The following is a 24,849-nucleotide window of genomic DNA, read 5'->3' on the forward strand; positions in this document are numbered from 1 at the left end:
TCTCTGGAAAAAAATAAAAGAGATCTAGGGGGAAATAAATCGCCGTTTCTGTTGCAGTTTCTGTGAAATCCTGCACTCCACTACGTTTTTAATAATGTACGACTGGGACTGAAACTCACTAAAGGATTTTCTTTCCATGCCTCAATGTTTTGAGAAATATGAAGAAAAAAAAATCATACGAAATAGTGTATCATAATTTTGTTTCCATACCAGTACACATCGAAAGACTGAACATTTCGCCTCAGATATCTTAGTTCATCAAAGATCTTGCTAATCTGTTTTCAGCGTGAAAGGGGCTCTACAGGATTCTGCAACTTGTCAATGTGTTCACAACTTCAGAGCAACGAAATGTTAGTACTGTCTCAGTAAGAACTGTTCTGGTTCCAAAATAGAGTATAGTTCTGTTCGAAAGAAACACTGTTGCCCAGGATGAAAATATTTCTATACATCAAAAGATGTTAGAAATGAAAAAGCCCACGAAATCACTCTCAATGGAGATAGCATGAAAGAAAAAGGAAGGAAAATATGGAACACTATGTGTTGTGACTTTTTTTTCGAATTTCTCGGATCGTTAAAATATAGAAATAAAACCCTTTGGCAAGATCCAGTCCCAGTCATTCACTATCGAAAATAAAAGGTGGGGGGGGGGGGGGGGGGCAATTTATCTTCCCCAGACTTTTGACTCCTTTTCCTCAGTGACAAGTTTTGAGTAAAACTAACATCTCTCTTGTTGCCATCTTAAAATGTGCCTCTTGTCGAAATACGGAGTTTCACGTCACTAGCATTCTAACGCAGTTAAAACTACGATGGTCTCCAGAAACAGTGCGTTTTTAAACTAGCAGCTGGTGGCAAAACAGGTTAATGCTTCATGAAAAAGTCCATTTTTGGTGTAAAAATATAAATATATCAACTGCACCGATACTGACGTGGATTTTACACACAAAAATGTTATCTGTACACACTAATATTTTATAATGCCCATAGGGGGCGAAATTGTTTGTTGATGGTGGACTAACAAATACCAGCTTCTGAAAGATAAATGGAATCTCTTAATTTCATACAGGCTGGGGTTCCCCAGTTCCAAGAAATTATTAAAGAAAAAATTTGGTCCCACGTCAGAGCTTAGGAAATCTATTAAAGGTAAAATGGCTGCTGTTCGGAACATTTTGCGGAGCGTAAATTTCGTTCCTCATTTGCACTTCTTTCTGTATCTATTTTGCTAACTCAGATTTGAACAAAAACTGTCATCCGCCGCAACTGTTTTCATATCTATGGGACACATCAGCTGATACAGCTGTTGAAACAAAGGAAGAAAGTGACAGTCATAACCATAGGTCGTGATCTCTAGTTTCACAATTTGTTGAAATATGACTAATCAAGAAAACATTTTAAAAATTGCATACCGCGACGGCAGAGGTATCTCAGAAATGGAGTAATTTATCAACAGTGTTGAATCACGTGGAAATACACAAAATATACTAGAGAAAAGGTTGAAAACAATAAAATTGGCAATTTTGAGTTCACACACTTCAGACTTTAAAAAAGCAAACTCTGGGAAAATTTACCTCTTCTGAAGAAAATTTCAGATTTCAACATAAGGAGGGTCAATAATATTGCCACACTGCAACCACAATCAAGTCCAGATCCATTACGGAAGTGCAATACGTATTAATAAAAGTGCTTTGTGCTGACACCAACACACTGAATAGAACTACCTCCTGGTCGGAAAGTGCTGCTATTTATAGAAGCATCAAATATCACAACACATACAAACACTATAAACATGATAAATTTCGAGAACCTTCTAGAAATAATAAATACCAAATAACAAAAAATTGGCTTGTGGGAGGATTTGAACTGGCTACTAGCAGCATGCCAGTCAGCAACGCAAGCCATTACTCCACAGTGCAAGCGGCATTTCTCCCTCTCCCACAGAAATGGTGACCCACTGTTGCAGAAGTTCTCATTGGCACCAACTACAGTATCCTAGATGTAGATGAGTGTGCTCCTCTACATGGCCGCACTGGAAGATCCTCACGTTCAGATTGATGAACACCATTTACTCCCCAGTGGATCATATACAGTGTTTTTATTAACAAATTGTCCTGCGGTTCCTCATTCTTCAAGGCTTCGACGGTTTTCAGCAGTGCTGGACCTCCCTCTGTTCAGCAACTCATCCACACTGCTGTGTTACACCAAAGGATTCCTTAAAAGGCTGTAGGCGTCATTGTGTTTGGATCTACTTTTGTAGACTAGTGTGAAATCTTATTCCTGAAGCCTCAGTGCCCATCTCTCCAGCCAACTCTATGTATCTTTCAGGCTAGTCAGCCACCATCAAAATAATGAATGGTTTGCCAAATAGATATGGCTCGAACTTATAAATGGCTCAAACAAATGCAAGTCATTTCTCGATTGGATAGTAGTTCGTCTCTGACTTGGGGAATACTCTGGAAGCATAAGCTATCACCTTCTCAGCACCTTCCCGAAGTTGCACTAGAATTTCACCTACCCAATGACCACTAGTGTCAGTGTGAAGTTCTATCTTGGCATTGTCGTTATACAGTGCTATGGGTGGAGGTGATGACGCCTCCTGAAGTACAAAGAAAGATCTTTTTTGCACCTTGTTCAGGAAAATTTGGCGTCTTCCTGCAGTAGTTCTTGCAAGGGACATGGCATGGTATAGAAGTCATTTATGAATCGCTGTTACTGTGAGCACAGTCCTAGAAACTTCTCAAATCACAAATGTGCCACGGAGTCGAAAATTTGTGATTGCTTATTTTCTCTTCATTTATTTATTGGGAGACAAAGAGAAACCTTTTCAGATTCACGTAGAGGCCAGTGGTCTGAAAGAACGTCAACATGGTTGTCAGGCAGCTTAGATGTTCTTCAGATGTCTTTGAAGAAAAAAAAGTCTTCTAGATAGCAAAGGCACATCTTCCATTTAAGGTATCTAAGCAGGATGTCCATCCTACATTGGAGAGTGCCTGGGCTGTTACATGGTCCAAACAGCACAGTTTTGAACTCTTAGTGTCTACATCCACATACATACTCCGCTAGCCACTGTATGGTGCGTGGCTGAGGGTACCCTGTTCCACTCGTAAACAGAGCAAGGGGAAGTAGACTATATGCTCCATAACAAGCCCTAATCTCTATAATCTTGTCTTCATGGTCCTTACACGAAATGCACGTTGAAGGCAGTATAATCGTTCTGCAGTCAGTCTCAAATGTATGTTCCATAAATTTGCTCAGTGGTGCTCCTTGAAAAGACTGTCATTTTCCCTCCAGTGATTCTTATTCGAGTTCCCGAAGCATCTCCGTAATACTTTGAGATTGTTTGAACCTACTTGTAACAAATCTTACCCGCCTCCGAATTTGTTCGATGTCTTCCTTTAAACTAACATTGTGCGGATCCCGTATACTTGAACAGTACTCAACAATGGGTCACACTAGCGTCTTTTTCGGATTAACCACACTTTCCTAAAATTCTCCCAATAAACTGAAGTCGACCAGTCACCTTCCCTACGGCAGTCCTTACATGCTCATTCCATTTCATGCGTAGATATTTAATTGTCGGGCCTGTGTCAAACAGCACATTAATTCTGTATCCGAACATTTTGGGTTTGTTTTTCTTACTCATCCGCGTTGACATATTTTCCCCACATTTAGAGCTAGCTTCCATTCATCACACGAGCTAGAAATTTTGTCTATGTCATCTTGCATCCTCCTTCAATCACTCAACGACAACACCTACCCCAAATAAAGTAGCAAATAGCTACAGACTGCTGCTTACCCTGTTCAACAGATCATTTATGTATATAAAAAGTAACAGTGGTCCTATCACACTTCCCTGGGGCGCCCCTGACGATCCCCTCATCTCTGAACACACGTCGTCAAGGACAATGTACTGCCAGTTATGAAGGTGGTCTTTTCCCGGCAGGCCTCATCAACCTCGATTTGCCAGCTGCAAAATATTTTGCTCCCTTCAAGCAGTTGATCTCTCCATAGTCAAATGGTCAGTGTCTCTGACAGTAATGTGGAGGACCTGAGTTGAATTTATGTCACTACCAGGGATTTTACCTATGTGGCAGGACAGGAACAGGGTGCAATTCATGTTGTGATGGCAGTTGAGCTACTCGAATCAGAAGCAGTAGCTCTTAAAGGGTCCCGCAGTGGGGACACTAACGAGAACTCGTGAACATCCTAAACAAAGTATACTCCATTCATAGGTGTCACTTCTGAATGTCTGAGGCACAAATCGGTAAGAAAAGTTTTATCACTACACCAAAAACAAATGAGTTGAAAATGGAGTTGACCGAATTTTCTTGTCTGGAAAGTTGTAAACAAAACAAAATAGTATAATTATTCCAATTAATTCCTGGATAGCTAATTTGAATACGAATCCCATTCTGGTGGGCAACCTATCAGTAAGGACATCCAGTGAAAAAAATTAAGTCTGTTTAACGAAATATTGCCTTCCGTGGCGCATAAAGAAACGTCTGAATTACACTGGCAGAAACTAAAGTCTACCTACATCTACATCCATACTCCGCAAGCCACTTGACGGTGTGTGGCTGAGAGTACCTCCAGTACCTCTATCGGTTCTCCCTTCTATTCCAGTCTCGTATTGTTCGTGGAAAGAAGGATTGTCGGTATGCCTCTGTGGGGGCTCTAGTCTCTCTGATTTTATCCTCACGGTCACTTCGCGAGATATACATAGGAGGGAGCATTATACTGCTCGACTCCTCGGTGAAGGTATGTTCTCGAAACTTCAGCAAAAGCTCGTACCGAACTACTGAGCGTCTCTCCTGCAGAGTCTTCCACTGGAGTTTATCTATCGTCTCCGTAACGCTTTCGCGATTACTAAACGATCCTGTAACGAAGCGCGCTGCTCTCCGTCGGATCTTCTCTATCTCTTCTATCGACCCTATCCGGTACGGATCCCACACCGCTCACGAAGTGACTTTCTAAACTTAAAAAGTTCACCACGACAACCCGATTAGTTCGTCGACAACCGCTCCGATTATGTACTGCACTTCCAGCGGAACGGCGCCGTGGTAGAGTGGGCTGATGTGGAACGAGCTGCATCAGGAAACTAACCGCGACGAAGCTGCCAGTGCGGCCCTAAATACGTTGGCGGCGGACGAATACAGAATTCCTACTGGCAGCACGACGTGTTTGCGGAAGCACAATGTAGTGTGGCATTCTCTGCCAATGAAAGCGGTGGTGCGCGCACCGACCTCCACGCCGAAGGGTCCATCTGGCGGCGGCCGTTGAATCTCGCCTTCAGCCGCTGGCCCGCCGCAGAGGTCAAGTGGTCGGGTGCGGTGTGGCGTCGCGAACCGACCCGCCGGCTCGCATTGACAACGGTCGGGAAGAGCGGTGTGCCACTGCCCACCCCGTGCATCCGCGTGACGCCAGTCGAAATCGTGTTTTCTTCAGGGCCTCATCACACAGTTTAGTGTGGTTTTTCAACGAGTGTGAGGTGTCGTCAGTGTCGTCATTGGTTGCAGACACGGGAGCACCATGTGCCAGGAGAGGACTGAGGGCCTCTCTCGCGGTCGAATCGTGTCATCTTGCAGCATCGCCATATACGAGAGCTGCTTGGGTAGTGCATGATCTACAGTGTTGATACAGTGTTTTATCACGGACCCCTCGGACATTCTTTTCTTCACTGCAGATTTTAAAGCATCCGCAAATTCGTTCAGAATGGCTAATACTCGCAGACATTGTTTCTCGCTCAAGCCAGATACTATTGGCACTTAGTTAGTGTAACTCCCCCCCCCCCCCCCCTCACTATGCTGTCTGTAGTGGTTGTGGAGCACGATGGCATTTAACTTTCCTTCCTGGACTGGATCGTCTGTCCCTACGCACATACCTTTAGGTTCTCGTGACAGTAATTAATTCAAAGTTCTCGTTGACCACCTAAAACGCTTATGATCGTCGCTGGCATTTAGATTTCCTCTGAGATCTGAGTAGTTTTTCACAGTCGACAAAAGCTTCACAGTTTTACTGAGCATCTAGAGTCTAGACTGACGACCCGAACTCTTCTCGTTGATGACGGAGGGATATAATCTTCGACGGCAAGTAGTCCTTACGTGTGCTTGTTGGAACAGTTTCGTCAATCAGCGTCTCTGATTTTCCACAGTTTGTGACTACTTGTGACGTCTGTAAGAAGGTTCGTACGAGAATAACATTATGACTACATTCTGTTAACATGGAAAAATTCGAAGGGCTGTTTTCTGTCATTGATAGTTTTGCAAGACATGTTCATGTCGGATGGGCATATTTCCTATTTGCAATTTTTAGCACAATTCCTTTCGCATCAGAGGACATTATCTTCTTTAGCTGGCGATAATAACCATTCGACATCACCGAAAAGAAGTCCTAGCACCCGAACAGATTGGCTGTCGATGATGACTGCCCTTGATAAGTGAGGGATGCACCACACAAACGGAGCACTACTCTGGTAGCAGAGTATTTGTGGAGTGCACGTGGCTTTCTTTAAAAAAAGAAAAATAAAAGAAAAGAAAAGCTAGGCGGTAGTTTGATGTCCTCTAATAAACGCACGCCAGTCAATACTAAGAGAGGGAAATCAGATCGCGTAGCGTACAAAGGAAAGACATTTCGATTGTCATAATTTTGACAGTAAATTGTCAAAGAATTCGTAACAATGTTTCTGACCTTATTGCCTTCCAGGAAAGTTGTCGCGCTCAAATTATTGTCAGAACCAAGAGCTGGATGAAACACGAAATAGAAAGCTCCGAATATCTGACGAGCATGGAACGTATATCGAAAAGACAGATTAGGCGCCATAGAAGAGGGAGTGCACATTGCTGTCGACAGAATTATTTTGTCTCTCGAGGTAGAAACTAAGTGTGACTGTGAAGCTATCCGGATGCGAGTAGCAGGCGTAGGTGAACTCAATTATCGGACGTTTTTATTGGCCACTCGATTCGTCCGAGCAATTGTAAAATGGAAATGAGCGTATGGGCGTCAGTGGCCGGGAGTTCCCAGTCGGGAAGTTCGGCCGCCAAGTACAGGCGTCACATTGGGCGACAAAAGGGATGAAATGAAAATCTCCCTCCCCAGCCGGGAATCGAAACCGGGCCCCCGTGCGTGGCAATCCAACGCGCTGACCGTTCAGCTGGCAATCCAACGCGCTGACCGTTCAGCTAATGGGGCGGACGGAACAATTGTAGAATCGTCTACGCGCAGTAGCGCGGAAATAATCCGGATCATGCAATGTTAATTAGAGACGACTTACCGAGTATATACTGAGACGTCTATTGATTCATTGAGCGGGTAAGGACAGTCTTTTGAGAACGGTTTTCCGAAAACTGTCTTGAACAAACAGTTTGACAGCCCACAAGCAATAATGGAAATATTACACCTTGTAGCTACAAACAGGTCTGACCTTATCGACAATGTCAGTTAGAGATAGGGATGTCATTATAGCAACGATGGTTAGCGAAGTTAATAAATCCATGAAGGAGGCTAAGAGAGTATTCATGCTAGAAAAAGCAGATAAGCAGTTGTTGGTATCCCACTTAGACAATGAATGGACATCATTTAGTTCCAATTTGGCAGTCGTATAGGAATTACGGGCAAATCTTAAACTGATCGTAAATTGCGCTCTGGAGAAGTATGTACCAAGTACGTGGATTAAGGATGGAAAAGACCAACCGTGGTTTAATAATAAAACTCGGAAAATGCCGATGAAGCAAAGATTGTTGCACTCTCCGTTCAAAAAATAACGCACAAATGTCGACAGGCAAAAGTTAGTGGCTATTCATGAGTCCATAAAAAGATCGATGTGCGAAACATACTCTTTACCATCATATTTTAGCGAAAAGATCTCAGGTCATGTGTAAAATCATTAAGCAGGTCGAAGGCTTCTATCCAGTACTCGTTAACAAGTCTGGGGCGGGAACGGAAGACGGTAAACAGAAAGCTGAAGTTTAAGAAATTAATCACGCACAAGGGTTGTACAGACATACGTAGAGAACCAACTGAAACAGTTGAAAACAAATAAGTCGCCGGGTCCATATTGAATCCCAATTCGGTTTTACAGAGAGTACTCTATGGCACTGGTCCCATACTTGCATTTATCGTGAATCTTTCTCCCAGTGCAAAGTCCCAAGCAACTAGAAAAAAAAGCACAAGTGGTGACTCCTGTATATCCAACATTGTTGCTGCAGAATTCTTGAACACACCTCGAGTTTAAATGTAATAAATTTCCTTTAGACAGAAAAGATCATGACGACAAAACAACACGGATTTAGAAAGCATTACTCATGTGAAACAGAGCATGCATCTTTCTTCACACGATTTCGTGTGAACCATATATGAAGGACAACAGGCAGATTCCATATTCCTAGATTTCCTGAAAGCATTTGACACTGTGTCCCACTGCAGACTGTTAATGAAGGTCTGATCATACGGATTAGGTTCCCAAATATGTAAGTGGCTCAAAGACTTCTTAAGTAATAGAACCCAGTATGTTGTTCTGAATGGCAAATGTTCATCAGAAGCAAGGGTATCGTCAGGTGTGCCCCACAGAAATGTGACGTGACTGCATTTATCCTCTATATACATAAATGGTCTGACCGGCATGGTGAGCAGCAATTTATGACTATTTGCTGATGACGCTATGATGATTGGGAAGGTCTCATTCTCAAGTGACATTAGGGTGACACAGGATTATTTAGACAGGATTTCTAGTTTGTGTGATGAATGTCAACTTGCTTTAAGTATATAAAAAAATCTGTGACATTTGAGTACAGTACTGTTCGACACTATCCTATCGAGCAAATATCGAGGCATAATGTTGCAAAGCAATACGAATTGGAACAATCGCATCAGGTCGGTTGTGGGAAGCCAAATGGTCGACTTCGTTTTATTGGGAGGTTTATGGGAAAGTGTAGCTCACCCGTAAAGGAGACAGTGTGTGCAACACATTTTCGAGTACTCCTCAAGTGTTTGGGATCCCCACCAGTTTGGCTTAAAGAAAGACATCGAAGTGGTAGAGAGGTGTTCTTCTAGATTTGTTAGCAGTAGATTTGATCAGCAGACAAATATTACAGAGATGGTTTGTAAACTCAAGTGAGAATCCCTGGAGGGAAGACTATATTTGTTTCACAGGGTAATATTGAAGAAATTTAGAGAACCATCATTTGAGGCCGACTGCAGAACGATGCTAATGCTGACAATGTACATTTTGCGTAATGCCCACAAATGTAAGATAAGAAAATTAGAGCTTGTACAGAGGCTTATAAACAGTTACTTTTTCCCTAGCTCTAATTGTGAGTGGAAAAAAATAAGTTCTGAATAGTAGTAGTATGTGGTACCCTCCGCCATGTTCCATATGGGCACTTGTGAAGTCTGTCTGTAGATATAATCAAGTAGATTTTTAGACATCTTGGTAACTGTAATATATAGAAGGTTTTTCATCTGTGGCAGTCTCACTTCCATACATAGTCACCTGTCATAGTTTTCTTTGATTCTGTGGGTAGGCAAGCTGCTGGTACCTCTGTATGTAGATTGGAATTGACTACAACATGTTGGGGAGTGATGCTATCCAGGGTACAATGAAGAGCTTTGTCCCACAGTCTGACTATATTTGTCTGCAGTTGACTGTAGTAAAATGGACTGTTGCGATGGTTGACATTTGGTGTGTAATAATCATCAGATATTCATCATCTTTCTCTGCAGTAGTGTACAGTTTGTGTGAGGTGTCCACAGTGGAAACATACAAGTGTGTTGTCCTCCATCCTCAAAATGTCTGTTCTTCTGCAGACGTTATACCTGCTCAAGGAGTCAGTTGTACACGTATTACTTAGATACTGGGTTGTCTTTGATGGCTGCAGCATGATTCCAAGTTGACCAGTTCTATTCTTAATGGGACATTTGACTAATGGCAGAGATTGGTGCTAAACATCAATACATGTCTTCCTTAACATTCTGTTACCTACTGAGATATGCAGTTGACATTCATAGGTGCTGTTTCTTGTGTACACTAGCTGATATTTCTGGCCGCCATAAGCTACTGTAACTCTTGTCTTACTACGTGGCATATGAGAGAGGTGAGGTCATGATGGTCTTCCACAGCTTCCATAGGAACCCATTTGTGAGGCAGATTTCTGAACTTTGGAACTGCTACTCCTCATCCAGGTAATTCTGATATTAGTGGGAAATATCAGGAATTGAACTTAGGTCCTCCACATAGCAGTCACACGTACTAACTACTCTGCCATGGAAGTGGACCTAGAAATAATGCTAAGTGAAGAAACTACAAATATTGTAGATGTGGCAGAGCACGGAGTGAATGACCATTAAATACCAAATTTTAATGCAGTCCATTAAAGTACCTGCTGTCTCATGCAGAATAGTTATTAAAGGTTTGATTGGTGGTACATGATCATATAACAAGAATGGGATTGTTGGTACATGATCACAAGAAGATAAGTACACCTCAAGACCAGTTAATGGTCACACAGTGACCATAACACTGATTAATAGCAAGGTCCCTATTCTACCATCACTCAAACTACTGGCAAGCAGAACTGATAGTTGTCTGCTATTATAGGTGCTTTTGAAACTGGTTATATTATTTCAGTTAACAGGTTAAATGTATCATATTATAAACTGCCAAAGTTGAGACCTCTGGATAGAACAAAACTTCATGAAACACTCCATAGAACTATGCCACACAGTTAAACATCACATCAGGAAAGCTTGCTGTACTCAGGGGTGAAACCTAGAAACCTAACACCATAACACATGACAGAGAATAAACACACTAATATACCTCAATTGGTTCAACATTAACGCATCCATGAAAACATTACAAGCAGGTGCTGAAACATCAGATACAAATTTGCTGTAAAGGTTCACTGGCTGAATTTAAAATTAGTGAAAGGAGAGTAAAAAAAGGGCTGCAAAAATAGCATTATCACTAAATTTAAATAAATTCTGGTTGTTCGATGTTCCACGTAGTGGCCAACATAGTTTACTGCCAAACTAAGCCTATATCAACAAATGATTTGTTAACAGTCTAAAGCAAACAATCTCTGTCAACAATATTGTGGTCCATGTTTGTAATACGTAAATTGAACTAGTAAGCAAATTAGTAATATGCTACATGTGGCATTACAATGAACGTATTTGTCAAATGTTCAGAAATACATATGATCTTGTTTCAGTGTCTGTTACTGGCAGTGCTGCACAATTATGCACTTAAAATTCAAAACAGTACAATGATTTTCAATTGAAAACTAGTAATATTAATTTTTCCCTGAAAACCTGGTCAGTATGTCTGCCAGGCCCCTGACAGCATGGGACTCATAGCATGCACTGCATGTGCTGATGGATAAACTGCCTCTGTAGCACCAACATGCTTAGTCTTCAAAAACATAAAAATTAATTTGAAAGTTCACTAAAATGCACTATTTGAGTGACGTCAATGGCTCTACTGTCGTGAAGCTCATTCACATCACCTTGTTTCGGAATTTACATTTCAGAAAATGGGTTAAAGTGGTGTGTAGCACTACATTGTACAAATACATCTGTAAAAACTCTTGAAAAGTTGTTCCTGAGTGTTCCAAAGAATGAGAAGATGCATAAAATGTGGTTGCACTGCACTGTACCAGCAAAATGGCACCACATTGTGGCATGACTTCCCTAACTTAATTAAAAATGTCTAGCTCTCTGATGTTAACATTAATTTACCACCGAGATATGCTTTCCCACTGTTATCAGGAAGGATAGGGTCATTAAACAAAATTAAACTCTTAGTTAAAATTGTAGTTTGACCTTACTTCACATACATTACTTGGTAGCTCAGTTATTAGGGCGGTACATCATTAAATTGTATAAAGCAGTAGTCAAAGATCACTGGTTCAAATGCAGCCCAAAAGAATATTTTAAGTTATTTGTTAAATGACTTGACAGTCCTCTCATATGAAAACCATATCACAATTGCAAAGCTTCAGCCCACCAGTCAGAAAAAAGAGTATTATTTTGTTTTCCTTGCTGTTTACATGGGCTTACGTTTGCAATTGCTATTCACACACATCATGTTCGAAAAGATATTTTCTAGTTAATGTAACCACACACATTTACTATATTGGAAACAACATCTTTCATCTTTGTGCTGTCCACCCAGAATCCCTATTGTTTAAACTTTGTAAATTTCATCATCTTACATAAAGATGAAGTAAGTCTGCATTAGACACTGATGTTAGTTTACACTCACAACTATCACAGCCCTTATGTTTTTGTTACCTGCATGTTGTACATGCTTTATATCTCTCCATATACAAAACCTCATCATCCTACACCTCGTTGTACCGTGGGCGTATGGTGATATCTTCACTATTAGCAATGCTTTCTAAAAACAATGAATTGTTTGTATGCAAAGTACATGCTTTTATCTTAAGTTGTACATTGCTCAGACTAAGATTAATTTGAATCTATATTTAATACACACCACCATTTAAACAACTACTACAGTGAGTTCCTGCTAATGCTGTTTTCGCATTTTGTGTAAAACGTCTAAAAATATAAAACTATTCCAAGATTCAATTACATGTGGTATTCATTGTGTGGTATTCATTGTCTCACATCTGTGAGCTGTCACCATGCAGAGTCTCTTATACATAGGAAATCATCACTAAACTTTGCCAAGAATAATTTTATTGTGTTTTGGGTCATAGTTCATGACTAATAGTCAACAATCTATTTATAAAATATGGATTCATTTGCAAAAGTTTTACAATTCGTTAGTTTTGAGCAAGTTTATTGATGTTGCAGGCAGCGCAGAAAAGAATGTCCATCGTTGCACATATTGCCATTCTAAATGGGCGGAGCATAAACGCATTACCTTCTGGAAGTTTTCCACTGTCAGTGTTCAAAAAATTCTTTTATATTGTTACTTGAAACTTTTAATTGCATTTTCTATCATTAAATAGCTAAGCTGTTTACAGTAGTAGTACATAAAAACCTAGCAACTTTGGCTAACTTTCCTACAACATATTTTGGAGGATGACAGTTCAAACATGCATCTGGTCATCCTGATTTAGGTTTTCCATGATTTCCCTAAATTGCTTCAGGCAAATGCTGTAATGGTTCCTTTGAAAGGGAACAGCTGATTACAACACCTGTATTGCTTTGTCTTACTCCTACGCTGTGATGTCTCCAGAGCTTCATCCAGTAAAAGAGTGTGACCAAATCTTGATATTTAATGATTTTTAAGCTTTAATTACATAAAAATAAAAGATCTTTTGTGAGAATATTGACCATAAATGCTACTTGAATGTTGTTATCACTCAGAATAATAACAATCTTAACCATATTTTTAACACAGGAAAATAGCCTATTGTGGCCAGATAGGTACTAGAGTCCATGGAGAAAACAAGATTTCAAAACCATTAACCATAAAAGCAGTCCACAAAGGATCAAAGATGATGTCCTCAGTGTGCGAGGGTTGACAACAATATGAGTAGGCCTGTGAGTATCCAAAAAATCAGTATCCAGAAAACCAGTAAACTGGTGGTTGCTGTTGGACAGTGAATTTATACAGTGGTGTCAGTGAGGGGATGTCGCACAGCACAGACCAAGATGGCTGTCAGAGCACTTGCAGCTTTGTAATGGGTATGAAGAAGCCCTGTCATTGGTAGCCATCTCTAGATCTAATGGTATCTCTGATTCAGTAGATTTATGGATGAAATCTGCTCACTGTGGCTCTATGGCCCAAAAGTATATTAAATTTAATCTAGGGGGCAAAATTCAATACTGCCAATAGATGCGTACTTTGTGCTCATCATTCTGGAGTGAAGCAGACACAGTGCTATCAATATTCTACTTTTGACCTCCTATTCTCTCTGATGCCTTCCACTTCATCTTCATCTCCCCTTCATCCGCACTACGCATTATTCCCTCTCATCCTGGGGATTGACTGAACTATCCTTCCTTTTTAACTTTCCTAACCTAACACTCTTTCTTCTCCAAGGAAGGAACTATAGTTCTGAAACGTAGGAGAATTTCTTGCACTTTTGTGTGTGTGTATTGGAAGTACTAAGAATTTCACCCTGCTGAAGATAAGTACTGGCAAGGAATTCTGTCACATACTTATAAAACTTTAATATTGTAGGTCACCTTTGTCTGACATATTGGAAATAACGTTACCCAAAAGTTTTCCTGAACTAACCTACATAACAGCCATAATACAATATTTAGTATAACTCCAATCTAAACACCAAGCACAATGAGAATATCAACCTTTCCATTGATGACAGTATAGGAGAAAGGTCCAAACATGCAAAACTCCTTGGAAAATGATTTGGGATAATCTTACAAAGTAAGTGTGAAATTCAGCTCAAATCTATATGTGCCGGATGAATTTAGTGCAGCTTTCATGTTCACTTAAAAGTCATAAATTTAATTATGATTCCAGAAATTACATTCTACTCAAAGTGTGAAAGAATTATCTGTAGATAGTAGGTAAATAGTTCTTTGAGCAGGAAGCAATATTCTATTGTATCAGTACTTATCTTATTGTATTGAGGGTATCCATGATTGTTAATTGAGCTTTTGAATCATTTTCATCCATTGCAGAAGTCCATGAGTTGTATATTTTTCGTTTACACTGGATTCATTTCCAAATTTTAGGATTTTACTCTTTGAAATTATAAAAACCCAAAGCACACATCCTGTTAATTTTCTTCATTCATTTATGCCAAATTAATTCCAACTTCAACTGTTCACAACAACAACTCAGTAGTTCACATAACATGTAACTGCTTTCATTTAACACCAGCCCTTATATTAAAAAAAATTAACAATCTGTGATGACAAGTTCTTTACTTTTGTAAAGTTGTAGTGAGAAAATTATGTATCACAAAAATGAAAGGTGGTAATAAGTTTACAGTAATAAATAAAATATTCCACACTGTTTATTACATCACACAATTTATTTTTTTATATAAAATATTGACTTTCAACAATTGCTTTTGAAATATGAAAATTTCTGTTAGAGTCCATAATTATTTTCATTACTAACATTTACGGAGGTTTCATTACTTAAGGTATCTTATGTGATACAACTAACTAGCTTCCCACCTTTAAACCAACTAACTAGCTTGTACACCATGTTAAAGATTATTATCTACTGAACTGTTGACAATCTGAATACTCAGTCACGACATTACACAGTGTTTTATAGTACTTTCTGTTCAATAATTTTTGTGAATTTTGTACAAATAATGTATTACATGAGTGAATTAACATATTCCCAGATTAGAAATTTTTGTTTAACAGAACGGAAATGTCAGCCCTAAATTTGAAATTATCGTAATCTTGCAAATGAAGTAAAATAACCAACTTTGTTGATTACGGGATACACAGTTATTCCAAATAGTGTTAAATTATGAATAGTAGATGCTAAACAGATAAACATAATCATAAATATCTGATAACATAATAAAAGATATGATGATGTATCAAATAATGCACTAAAGATCGTGTATCGTCTACTTCTGTATGAAATCTAAAGCTGTTAAATTATGTCAGCTACATTAAAGATGAAAATACTATGAAAATTATGTATTTAAAATTATTTTATTCCACATTAACTTAGTGTACAATGTTATTGTGAGGAATTGCTGAACACATATACACTGTCCTCAAAAGTATCAGGACACCTGGCTGAAAATGACTTAAAAGTTCGTGGTACCCTCCATCGGCAATGCTGGAATTCAATATGCTGTTGGCCCACCCTTAGCCTTGATGACAGTTTCCACTCTCAAGGCTTACATTCAGTCAGGTGCTGGAAGGTTTCTTGGGGAATGGCAGCCCATTTTTCACGGAGTGCTGCGCTGAGGAAAGGTATCGATGTTGGTGGGTGACGCCTGGCACAAAGTCAGCGTTCCAAAACATCCCAAAGGTGTTCCATAGGATTCAGGTCAGGACTCTGTGCAGGCCAGTCACTTACAGGGATGTTATTGTCATGTAACCACTCCACCACAGGCCGTGCATTATGAAAAAGAGCTCGATCATGTTGAAAGATGCAATCGCCATCCCCGAATTGCTCTTCAACAGAGGGAAGCAAGAAGGTGCTTAAAACATCAATTTAGGCCTGTGCTGTGATAGTGCCATGAAAAATATGACCACACCATAACACCACTGCCTCCAAATTTTACTGTTGGCACTACACACGTTGGCAGATGATGTTCACCGGGCACTCGTCGTATCCACACCCTGCCATCAGATCGCCACATTGTGTACCATGATTTGTCACTCCACACAACATTTTTCCACTGTTCAATCATCCAATGTTTATGCTCCTTATACCAAGTGAGGTGTCATTTGGCATTTACCGGCATGATGTGTGGCTTATGAGCAGCTGCTCGACAATAAAACCAAAGTTTTCTTACCTCCTGCCTAACTGTCATAGTACTTGCAGTGGATCCTGATGGAGTCCGGAATCCTGTGTGATAGTCTGAATAGATATCTGCCTATTACACATTATGACCCTCTTCAACTGTCAGCGCTCTCTGCCAGTCAACAGATGAGGTTGGCCTGTACGCTTTTGTGCTGTACATGTACCTTTACATTTCCACTTCACTATCACATCAGTAACAGTGGACCTAGGGATGTTTAGGAGTGTGGAAATCGCATACAGATGTATGACACAAGTGACATGCGATCACCTGACCACGTTCGAAGTCCGTGAATTCTACGGAATGCTCCATTCTGCTCTCTTACAATGTCTAATGACTACTGAGGTCGCTGATATGGAGTACCTGGCAGCAGGTGGCAGCACAATGTACCTAATATGAAAAACATATGTTTTTGGGGGTGTCCGGATACTTTTGATCACATTAGATTGGTAGACAATCTTGAATCGAGAGAATTATGTTGATTATTGCCTATAGCTACATGGACTATTGTGCTAGACAAATTTGAGGTATGCACCTGATGTCCTGACACAATACTATGAAATGCAAATTGAAGCCCTTCTATATTAGACAAAAATCTCCTAAAATGCTCCATGCTAACTTAAGATACACTTTAAAAAATCTCAGAGCAATTTTATTGCAAAACCTGTTTTATAGCATACATGTTTTTTCTTAAATGCCAGTACTGTACATCACTGTAATACTATGTAAGTAATTTTGATATGAAATATGGTGCATTACTTCATGCAGTTTGGACTTGGTTCATGGGATATACATTGTCTGTGGACCCAATAAAAACTATTATTGTTATTATTTACATCATCGTTGTTATTCTTCAGATAAATTGGGAAATAAGTGTCATGGTAGGAGAACATAGGTTTTCTTAGTGTTGGAGCATTGTATGGAATTTGAAAATACACATATATTCCTTATAATTTTTATGAGGAGCATTGTATATAAGAATGATAAAGTAGGCAGAAAGGGTAGCAAGAAGAGAGCATGTATGTTCTTTATGTTTTGATGAATAACAGTTTACAGTCAATCAATTTGAGAGAGGTTGAAAATACTGCTTCAGTTGTAAATTTCTTTATTTTCACACAACCAGTTTCGGACTGTTATAAGCCTATCTTTGAGTGTCGTAGCTGTGCTGTGGTCCCTGAGCACCATTTGTACCAGTCGCGGTGTGCTGCCTATGAGCATAGAACACGGAGACCCTGTGTTCTGCGCTCGTAGGCAGCACACCGCACCTGGTACACATAGCGCTCGGGGACCACAGCACAGCTACAACACCTGAAGATGGGCTTATAACAGTCTGAAACCGGTCGTGTGAAAATAAAGAAATTTACAACTGAAGCAGTATTTTCAACCTCTGCTAAAATGCTCAGTTGCAGATGTTCTTCCAACAGGATTGTTTGCAATCAATTTGAGTTCATGATATTTGCTGCCCTCATTTACAAACTGGGTAATAAACAGATTATCTAGAATTGATAATCAAATTTTACTTCAATAAATAAATAAATAGAAACAGTTAAGAAGTGTGTATAATAGAATTCTGTGGTTAACAATTTGTAATGAAAGGTGATTCTGTTTCAGATGGACCATAGTGCACACCATATGATGGATCACAATATGGATCATACGGATCATATGAATCATACGGATGAGGGGATGAATGACGACATGCCTGGCCATTCTATGATGATGGTACATTTAAATAAGCACTTACAAAGATTTTGAAGTGTCTGTCTGAATTAGTAACTACTTTATAACAACCCTGCATTTTCCATTTTCCATGTATTGCAAAATTAATTCCCAAATTGAAACTAATGTTTTTGACACTATTTGCTTTTTTTTTGTTATCCTGGCTAAACTGTGTAATTTTTGATTTGGTGAATCCAAAATTATGTACATTTCTCATTTGAAAGATGTTATGATATTGATGATATATGTCTACTGCAGATACATTATTTTACATTATTTCTGCTGTTTGGAGGCTGCATTACATAGCTTCCTGCTGTTTTACACGTGAAATCCTTTCAGTAATAAATACTATCATTCTCCTTGTTTTACTTTGGGAATTATACCAGTAATGATAGAGCTCACAAATCTGTAGTAACTGTCTTGGACAACTATGTATGTTCTATTCTTAACATTCTTTTCAAAGAAAACTATTAGAAAATGGATTTGGCAGATACAGAATGCAACTAAAAATACATTGACTATATTTTATTAAACAGTAATGGAACTGAATAGAATGTGAGAGCCTAAAAGGACTTCTGGTACAAAGCAAATACTTTTGGACTAAAGGAAACCACTCTCTGAGAGTAGAAGTGGCGAGTCACCAACAGGCATACACAAAAAAGACCATATGGAACATGGTGGAGGGTACCACATATGGTCACTTGTGGAGTCAGTCTGTAGATATAATCAAGTAGATTTTTAGACATCTTGGTAACTGTAATCTATAGAAGATTTTTCATCTGTGGCAGTCTCACCTTCATAGATAGTAACCTCTGCCCATGCACAAGAAATTTGAGGTGAGTAGGGGTGTGTGTTTATCGCTTGCTTGGCCCTTAGGAATCCAGTCAATATGGAGCCCTCCTCGGGAGTGGACACACACACACACACACACACACACACACACACACACACACACACACACACACACACACACACACAGTGTCACATTGTCCTGGCTGACTACATTGTGCTGGCATTGCAGCTCGGCTGGGGTGAGAATTGTGTGGTGTGTGGAGTGGACTGAGGTAAGTGAGAAAGGTGGGGAGTGTGAGAGAGGATTAGGGAATGGCGTCTGATAGCTGGGAAGGAGGCAGCAGATGCACGGGATAGGGATGTGACACTAGTGAACTCACTCAGGTGCAAGGTCACAAGTGGTGTACAGTATAAAATTTTATACAGTAGTGGACTGGAAAGGGGAGATACAACAGTGTGTGTGGGGTGGGGGGGGAGGGGAGGGGAGAGATTTTGGACAGAAGGGTCAGAGTGTAAGATGAATGAGGTGGTGATCATAGGGCAGGGGTAGAGGTGGGTTTGATATGGGGGCAAGCAGATATTGAGACCAGGATTAAAGGACCTGTTGTAGGGACAACTACCATCTATGTACTTCAGAGACGGGCAGGTGTTGCGGGGGGGGGGGGGGGGGGGGTAGCATGAGTAGGAGAATCTATATAACATGTATTGTGAAGCAGCCATTGAAGTTGAGCCTGTTGTGTTCAGTGGCATGTTCTGCCACTTGGCATCAATTCTGCTCTTGGCCACAATTTGGCAGTGGCCATTCATACTGGTGGACAGATGGGTACCAGTTGTCTGTATAAAGTACTATGCAGAAGATACAGCAGAGTTGGTATGCATTATGGTACTTTCACAGGTAGCCCTCCCTCTGATAGGACTGGAGTAAGATGTGGCCGGGTCCTTCACAGGGGTACAAACCATGTGGCAAAGGGTAGGGAGTAAGTGTGGTGTAAGGGTGGATTAGGATTTTTGTAAATTGGGTGTGTGGCAGAATACCATACATGCCTCTGACCACCCAAACTAGCTTCTAAGTAACACCTCCATCATTACCTAGTGTCACCCAGAGATGGAATAAATTAGCTATATCCTTTTCCAGACTTTGACTACATGTTAGTGCATTTGGACATGAGGTATATCCTACACATAGTGCTTCTCACCCTTCCCAAAATGATATGCCTCACCCCAATTGAGCTGCAGAGCCAGCACAATGCAGTCTGCTGGGAAAACTCAGCTGTACAGGTGTGCGCATGCGGGTGTTTTGTTTACTCTGAAGAAGGAATTGTTTGGAAAGCTCAGCGCCATTATTTATCATGTTTAAGTGCCTCTTGATGACTCAATGTCTCCGCTATACTCCTTCCATTTAAAATGCAACCACGATCAGTACACATAACTTTGTGACTGGATCAAGTTTTGTGGGCCTGTGGGTGTAACTGTCTTCTTGCTGCAAAAATGATGTCCAGAGGTTTCCCAAGCTGCTGGAAGATCGCCATCTGCTTTTGAAATCGGGCTCAACACCGTAACATTTAACTAAAAAATGTCCTTATATTTTCTGTAACTATCGTACAACTATGAACAAGAATGAGCACGATGTTGCTTCAACAGTCGCTGACCTCAAAATGAGAACACTGCCTGGTGTGACTTCCACCATGCATCTTAAATTACTTTACATTAATGGTTTACATATGTTTACATTGCTGGTTTTACATTTCATACAAAATTACCAAAGGAGTTTTGTAGTTAACAGTTTCAGTGATGAGATATACATTGGCATAACACAAAGCTTTCCACAAGACTATAATTTTGACATATCCATTCACGTTATGATACTCGGTTATATAAACCTAATCACATAAGCGATGACAGTTATCAATTCTCTATTTTACAGCAAATGCTTTTTACTGAGCTAATGGTTTTTACTCAAAAATGTCATGAAATCTAGACTCTGTTGTTTATGTTCTGAGGATGAAGAAATGTTTTGGAATCAGATACTTTCATGAGTATTTTGTCTATTTGACCACAAAATAGTTCAATACAGGTTCTCAAGAATATAAGTGTTTCACTGTAACTAATATGTATGTATACATAGCTGAAAGTCATTTACTGTGAATGAATAGATGTGCAATATGGGTACTGTAAATTGTAATTGAAATAGGTATTGGGAGATTCATTTTGTCCATTTCCTTTGTCACATATCACATTTGGTACTGTCCATTAACATATTCAGAGTTAAACAAAACTATTTGGAAGTGTCTTTGAGAGAATGTGAAAGTCTACTAAGGAAATTTGATAAGAGAAGCAGCTGAAACAGTAGTATTATGAAGAATACTGAACATAAATGTATTTCATCAGTTTTGATGGCAAATGACACAGTAATTAGCAACAGAGAGAATGTGGTACAAGGATTCAAAGATTTCTTAAAATGTTTGTCTAGTTCAAGACATGAATCAGAAACCTAAATAGTTAGTAATGAAGATAATGATAGTTTAAAAGTAGTGTCAGATAAGATATTCAAAACTGTATCAGGTATGAAGGTAGGAAAGGAACCTGGAGATGATGATATGCAGTATAAAAGATGGGGGGGAAAAATTAGTAAGCAACTTTGTTTACAGACTGTGAGATATATATGTCTTAAAAACAAAGATGATGTGACTTACCAAACGAAAGCGCTGGCATGTTGATAGACACACAAAATTAAAGCTTTCGCAACCAACGGTTGCTTCATCAGGAAAGAGGGAAGGAGAGGGAAAGACGAAAGGATGTGGGTTTTAAGGGAGAGGGTAAGGAGTCATTCCAATCCCAGGAGCTGAAAGACTTAACTTTGTGGGAAAAAAAGACAGGTATACACACTCTCTCGCTCGCCCCCCCCCCCCCCCCCCCCCACACACACACACAGATATATACAGACCCAAGCAGACATTTGTAAAGGCAAAGAGTTTGGGCAGAGATGTCAGTCGAGGCGGAAGTACAGAGGCAAAGATGTTGTTGAATGACAGGTGAGATATGAGCGGTGGCAACTTGAAATTAGCGGAGGTTGATGCCTGGTGGGTAATGAGAAGAGAGGATATATTGAAGGGCAGGTTCCCATCTCCGGAGTTCTGACAGGTTGGTGTTAGTGGGAAGTATCCAGATAACCCGGACGGTGTAACACTGTGCCAAGATGTGCTGGCCGTGCACCAAGGCATGTTTAGCCACAGGGTGATCCTCATTACCAACAAACACTGTCTGCCTGTGTCCATTCATGCGAATGGACAGTTTGTTGCTGGTCATTCCCACATAGAAAGCTTCACAGTGTAGGCAGGTCAGTTGGTAAATCACGTGGGTGCTTTCACACGTGGCTCTGCCTTTGATCGTGTACACCTTCTGGGTTACAGGACTGGAGAGGGTGGTGGTGGGAGGGTGCATGGGACAGGTTTTACACCGGGGGTGGTTACAAGTGTAGGAGCCAGAGAGTAGGGAAGGTGGTTTGGGGATTTAATAGGGATGAACGAAGAGGTTATGAAGGTTAGGTGGACAGTGGAAAGACACTCTTGGTGGAATGGGGAGGATTTCATGAAGGAACCACAATACCCTAATTCGGTAGTTAACCTTTCCTCCAAACCTCTTTCCCAATCTGAAACCTCTGTCCTATCCAAAGGCCTCACTTTTAGCCCTACTCCCAGATTCAACCAAACAGCCCTCGTCAAATATTTACTGTCCTACACTCGTGCTCTCTGCTGGAAATATCACTTTGCCCCAAAGAAAAATGATCCTAATTCTACTCCTAATGATCGAACTTCCCAAGATACTATCCAAATTGAACCCTGCTTGGAACAGTTCCATCCTCCGTCACAGCGGGACTCACCTCCTCTTCCTCAAAATCACCCTCTCCAAACCTTCCAGGAATTTCTCACTTCCAGCCTTGCCTGTCAATCATTCTTAAAAAACCTTAATCCTACTCCCAACATCATCACTGCTGAAGCCCAGGCTATCCGTGATCTGAAGGCTGACCGATCCACCGTCATTCTTCCGGCGGACAAGGGTTCCACGACCGTGGTACTTGATCGTCGGGAGTATGTGGCTGAGGAACTGTGTCAGCTTTCAGACAACTCTACATACAGTTTGCCAAGGTAATACCATTCCTGATGTCCAGGCGGAGCTTCAAGGAATCCTCAGAACCTTAGGCCCCCTACAAAACCTTTCACCTGACTCCATCAACCTCCTGACCCTACCGACACCCCGCACCCTTCCCTTCTACCTTCTTCCTAAAATTCACAAACCCAATCATCCCGGCCGCCCCATTGTAGCTGGTTACCAAGCCCCCACAGAACGTATCTCTGCCTACGTAGATCAACACCTTCAACCCATTACATGCAGTCTCCCATCCTTCATCAAAGACACCAACCACTTTCTCGAATGCCTGGAATCCTTACCCAATCTGTTACCCCCGGAAACCATCCTTGTAACCATTGATGCCACTTCCTTACACACAAATATTCCGCACGTCCAGGGCCTCGCTGCGATGGAGCACTTCCTTTCACGCCGATCACCTGCAACCCTACGTAAAACCTCATTCCTCATTACCTTAGCCAGCTTCATCCTGACTCACAACTTCTTCACTTTCGAAGGCCAGACATATCAACAATTAAAGGGAACAGCCATGGGTACCAGGATGGCCCCCTCGTACGCCAACCTATTTATGGGTTGCTTAGAGGAAACCTTCTTGGTTACCCAGGCCTGCCAACCCAAAGTTTGGTACAGATTTATTGATGACATCTTCATGATCTGGACTCACAGTGAAGAAGAACTCCAGAATTTCCTCTCCAACCTCAACTCCTTTGGTTCCATCAGATTCGCCTGGTCCTACTCCAAATCCCATGCCTCTTTCCTTGACGTTGACCTCCACCTGTCCAATTGCCAGCTTCACACGTCCGTCCACATCAAACCCACCAACAAGCAACAGTACCTCCATTATGACAGCTGCCACCCATTCCACATCAAACGGTCCCTTCCCTACAGCCTAGGTCTTCATGGCAAACGAATCTGCTCCAGTCCAGAATCCCTGAACCATTACACCAACAACCTGAAAACAGCTTTCGCATCCCGCAACTACCCTCCCGACCTGGTACAGAAGCAAATTACCAGAGCCACTTCCTCATCCCCTCCAACCCAGAACCTCCCACAGAAGAACCCCAAAAGTGCCCCACTTGTGACAGGATACTTTTCGGGACTGGATCAGACTTTGAATGTGGCTCTCCAGCAGGGATACGACTTCCTCAAATCCTGCCCTGAAATGAGATCCATTCTTCATGAAATCCTCCCCACTCCACTAACCTTCATAACCTCTTGGTTTATCCCTATGAAATCCACAAACCACCTTCCCTACCCTCTGGCTCCTACCCTTGTAACCGCCCCCGGTGTAAAACTTGTCCCATGCACCCTCCCACCACCACCTACTCCAGTCCTGTAACCCAGAAGGTGTACATGATCAAAGGCAGAGCCACGTGTGAAAGCACCCACGTGATTTACCAACTGACCTGCCTACACTGTGAGGCTTTCTATGTGGGAATGACCAGCAACAAACCGTCCATTTGCATGAATGGACACAGGCAGACAGTGTTTGTTGGTAATGAGGATCACCCTGTGGCTAAAAATGCCTTGGTGCACAGCCAGCACATCTTGGCACAGTGTTAAACCGTCCGGGTTATCTGGATACTTCCCACTAACACCAACCTGTCAGAACTCCAGAGATTGGAACTTGCCCTTCAATATATCCACTCTTCTCGTTACCCACCAGGCCTCAACCTGCACTAATTTCAAGTTGCCGCCGCTCATACCTCACCTGTCATTCAACAACATCTTTGCCTCTGTACTTCCGCCTCGACTG

The 24,849-nt window shown here is 41.0% G+C and overlaps 1 protein-coding gene across 1 annotated transcript in view; it reads left to right on the top strand.

Annotated features, from left to right (window-relative positions):
- Positions 1–24,849, top strand: part of LOC126248060 (high affinity copper uptake protein 1-like) — a 154,954-nt gene that overhangs the window by 90,292 nt on the left and 39,813 nt on the right. The window contains exon 3 of the mRNA XM_049948700.1: positions 18,048–18,158. Coding sequence (XP_049804657.1) covers positions 18,048–18,158 — 111 coding nt within the window. The remainder of the gene's footprint in view (positions 1–18,047; positions 18,159–24,849) is intronic.

The sequence above is a fragment of the Schistocerca nitens genome, chromosome 3, assembly GCF_023898315.1.
Source record: "Schistocerca nitens isolate TAMUIC-IGC-003100 chromosome 3, iqSchNite1.1, whole genome shotgun sequence".
Lineage (NCBI taxonomy): Eukaryota > Metazoa > Arthropoda > Insecta > Orthoptera > Acrididae > Schistocerca > Schistocerca nitens.